At 36.4% G+C, this 4,224-nt stretch overlaps 1 protein-coding gene across 1 annotated transcript; it reads left to right on the top strand.

The window, feature by feature from the left end:
• On the top strand, positions 1–3,986 carry LOC101506065 (uncharacterized). The gene is made up of 2 exons (XM_004492954.4): positions 1–627; positions 3,689–3,986. The coding sequence occupies exon 1, from the start codon at positions 101–103 to the stop codon at positions 614–616; it is 516 nt and encodes a 171-aa protein (XP_004493011.1). The 5' UTR covers positions 1–100; the 3' UTR covers positions 617–627; positions 3,689–3,986.
• Positions 3,987–4,224: the final 238 nt, after the last annotated feature.

The following is a 4,224-nucleotide window of genomic DNA, read 5'->3' as shown; positions in this document are numbered from 1 at the left end:
TCCGTAGTAAGTAAGTATAGCAGAGAGAAGAATATTCCGATAATCTCAACTCAGCACAAAACCCTAACTGAAACAGAACACAACTTCTAAACCCTCACTCATGGCTGAAACCAACAACCATGAAGAACAAGCATTCCCCTCCAAGCGCAAGCCCGATCAAGATCTCCATGACATTCCCAACAAAACTCCCAAGATAACAACAATCTCGGACCACTCCCAACCCCCCACCACCGCCAATTCTTCTTCTAACCACGATGTCGTTCCCAACAACGACAATGAAGATGATGATGACAGCGAGGACTCGGACGCTGAGCCTGTGGTGGACAGGAAGGGAAAAGGGATTATGCGTGACGACAAAGGCAAAGGCAAATTGATTGAAGAAGATGATGAAGAAGAAGAGGAGGATGATGATCACAGTGACGACAGTGACGACGATTCTGATTCCGACGGCAATGTTTCCGGAAGCGACAGTGATTTTTCCGATGATCCGTTAGCAGAGGTGGATTTGAATAACATTCTTCCGTCCAGGACTCGGCGGCGAACCACTCACCCGGGACTGCACATTGCTGGAGGTCCGGTGAATGCTGATCAGGGCAATGATCATAGTGATGCTTAAATTCTACCAAGGTTAGTGAGTTTTTACATAAATTAATTATTGCTATTATTATATCGTTATTGTAGTGATGTCATGTTTTGAGATTATCGAAAACTAAATTATGAGATAATAGTCATTGGGTTCTCTGATGAAGTTTTAGAGGATTATTAGCTGGAGACTGTTTATGATATATCGTATAAGCTAAAAACTGAACAACTGATTTCACATGACACAATAATTGTGATGAAGATGGCTTGCTATCTTCAATGTTGGATTTTATAGGGCGTGTAATCTACTGCTTTTGTGATCCAAGATGTAATCCTTTGTGTGTGTTTGATTTAATGAACTTAGAAATTGAATATTACCATGGTTGGTAGTTGGTACAAGTTTTGGAAAAAATTATTTGGTATTATTGGTTCTTGGGAAATTTGATTTACAAATATCATGCGTGAATTAGAGATGAATTTGAATCAGTCGCATGAATGGGAGCAAAATTTGTGTCACCTTGAAGTCTTCTAGAACTAACATTAGTTCTTGGCGTCAACTACCCAGTAGAGAAGGCCAAAGTAAGACCGACACAGATATAAAAGCAAATGGGGCTCAAAGTTTGAAGTAAGAACTTATGTGTTTAAACTTCAAGGATTAAAGTTTGAACTTTTAAAGACTACCTCTTTGAGTGAACTTGGGTTTGCCTTCCGGAACTGGTTAGACAGAATAAGCTCTATAAATATACAAATCAAGGAAGCAAAAAAGATAATTAGATATTGAAATGTTAATGAAAGTCAATAGAGGTGCATGATAAACTGTTAAAAGAATTCCAAAGATGGGGTTTTAAAATTTTTATTATCATTCCAAGACATGACATAGTATTTTTTGCAAAAGAGTGAAATGAAATGGATAGATATAAAATAAAGGAGAACCTGTTGCATGTAGGGAAGGAGCAGTAGTAGTGCATGGATGTGAAGGAAATGCTTTCAACTGAGTCATTGCTAAACTGAACAAACTTCTCATCCATGTGTGTTTGAGTTGCGTCACTGTCTTTTAAGTGTTTCAAAAGTTTCAACCTTTAACTCAACAAGGTTCAGGCAAAATAACTCCTCTAGATTGCTCAATAAACTATGTACTTGGAAAACCTGATTGCTGGGTAATCTGCATTCACAATTAGGAACTTTAAATTCATATCATAATAAGCTATCATGAATTATATCCCCTTCAAAATTTATGTTAAAATTGACGAGCTTGCTGCTAGCAGAACAGTTTTGATCCTTCAGTTCAATTGAAGAAAAACTAGCTCAAGATTTTATATGACATGTATATCAACTTTGATTAAATCGATAAGATGTTTGCAGGATAAAGCACATGGAACCTAATTTGCTATATTGTGAACTAAACAAAAATTGTTAAAAAACACCTTTTTTTTCCTCTTAAGGGAGCCAAAATGTAAGTTCCTTAATGTCATAGCAGAAGCAGGAAAAAGAGAAGCATGGCTTGGTGCTGCTCGTCAGAAAGTAAGTAGAAGCAGGATAAAAGTATATAGCCTACTCCATGAGAACCCCATAATTGTGGGGTCTATGATGTGTTAGATGTTTGTAAGCTTCTCACATAAGCTAAAAGGCTATTTACACTAGAACCAATGACATCAAAATCACAATGTATCAACCTTGTTTTCGTGCCAAGCCTCACCCTTCAGAAGTACAAACCATAGTATGCATCGTAAGATACTGATAACCATAGTATAATATGGCACAGCTTTGTCAAAGTATTTAGTGATTTGTATTGCATTTGAGTATTGAGTATTTCTTTTTCCTATACATTCATCATTTTATGGAGGGCAGCTACGGAAAAGGGGTTAGACTTGCCAGCAAAAATATGTTTATGGTACTGTGGTTTACATAAAGCAGTTGTCTGCCTTTGGGTTTTCTAATTGTTTTTGGTGACAAGAAATCTTCATGAATTGTTTGAGGATAAATTGTATGCCCTTCTCTTATAGATACTCAAATTACACTGTTCCCTCTTGCTAGTTCAAAATGTGTTACATTCTCCCCATCTTAACGTTAACAAACCTGTTGGTGGTGATAAGTGACAATGAGTGACCTCTGTGCATTTTTCAGCTCTTTGCAATCGTTATTCAGACCCTGTCACTAACTACTAGTTTTGACCTCTCTTGGTTTTTGTACTTCAGAATTAAAATCAAGTTTCAAACACCCCATGGTTTTTAAACTTTGCCTAAATATTCATTCCATATTCTAAAATTCTAGAGTCAGCAACAGTAGTTTAAAACTTGTTGCTGATAATTCAAGTTAATAATCCCCTGATGTTAAACCCGTCACTATATTAATCCTTCAAAAAACTGGCCATCAATTTTGTACCTCAAAAATTGAAAAAGGTTACCAAGTTAGTCTTTTAGAAGTTTGTCAACAAATTAGTTCTTCGAAGCTATACAATAGCACCGTATTTGTCCTTATTAGGGATTAAGTTGTTCACTAGGAAATGTGATTGTGGTGACAAATTAAATCTCTGATGGACTAATTTGGTGATAAATTCTTTGAAAGACTAAAGTTGTGGTGACCTTTTAGATTTTTGAGGGACTGTTAATGGAGGGCTGATCTGGCGAGATATGTCACTTAACAAAACAAACTTGAGGGTTTTCTCTACTAGTAATGGCTGCAATGGATTAGAGTGAGAAAATTCCGTTAAAATGGTCAAAGGGTAGCAGATGATAATCTTTCAGGGGTGAAGCGTGTACTTTTTTTAAACAGAATGGTAGACAGGATAATGTAAACATCTTTTAAAGGAGGAGTGTAGTTAACTCATTGGTTAAGGTGTAGTGACATACTTAAAGGAGGCATATTAAGAGAATATGAGAGGTGAGAGGAATTAATATTGATTGTGCAATGATATATTATGATTATATGATCAAGACTGTTTTAGTTTTGTCTAGCTTTGTCAAAATGTTATGATTGTATGGTAAAGATTAACACTCTTCATGAGAATATGAGCATGGTCTCGTATGATGAGCTTGTGTTTTCTATGCATATTGCAACTTATTGAGCAATAGTTTATTCAGCTTTCTCATATTTCTGTTTATTATAGGACTCCTGACTCTGGACCGTGCAGAAGGTTTGAGTTTGTGAAAGGAGGATGGTGATGTCAACTACTAGGGTCGTTTAATGTTGGAGGGGATGCGAATTTGTTGTTTCGGCTGATGCTACCCAATTCCGTGTGACTTTTACAGTGATTTTTGCTTTCCATTGGGTACCAAATACCCATTCACTTTTTTTGTTGGGTTATCCCCCTTTTTTCATGTAAAGACCAGTAGCCTTCTTATGCTCCAAATGTAACATGTCCCGGACGATTTACCCACTTTATTTATGGAACTTCATTGATATCAGATTTGCATTGGCTTGGCTATTTTGCACCAGATGTTTTGAGACAGTGCTGGGACGAAAATCCTTTAATCATAAAATAGTTGGTGTTTTCAGTACATTATTAGAAAAAGTAGTTAAATAATATTGTTTTGGCTATAAGGACCAATGACACACCTTGCATGTGTTATTATTTTTCTTCACGAATGGTTATATTTCGTGCTGGCATCTTACAATTGTAGTTATCCTTATATGGCAGAGAAG

Source organism: Cicer arietinum, chromosome 3, assembly GCF_000331145.2.
Source record: "Cicer arietinum cultivar CDC Frontier isolate Library 1 chromosome 3, Cicar.CDCFrontier_v2.0, whole genome shotgun sequence".
Lineage (NCBI taxonomy): Eukaryota > Viridiplantae > Streptophyta > Magnoliopsida > Fabales > Fabaceae > Cicer > Cicer arietinum.
This window is presented reverse-complemented; position numbering and strand designations above follow the sequence as displayed.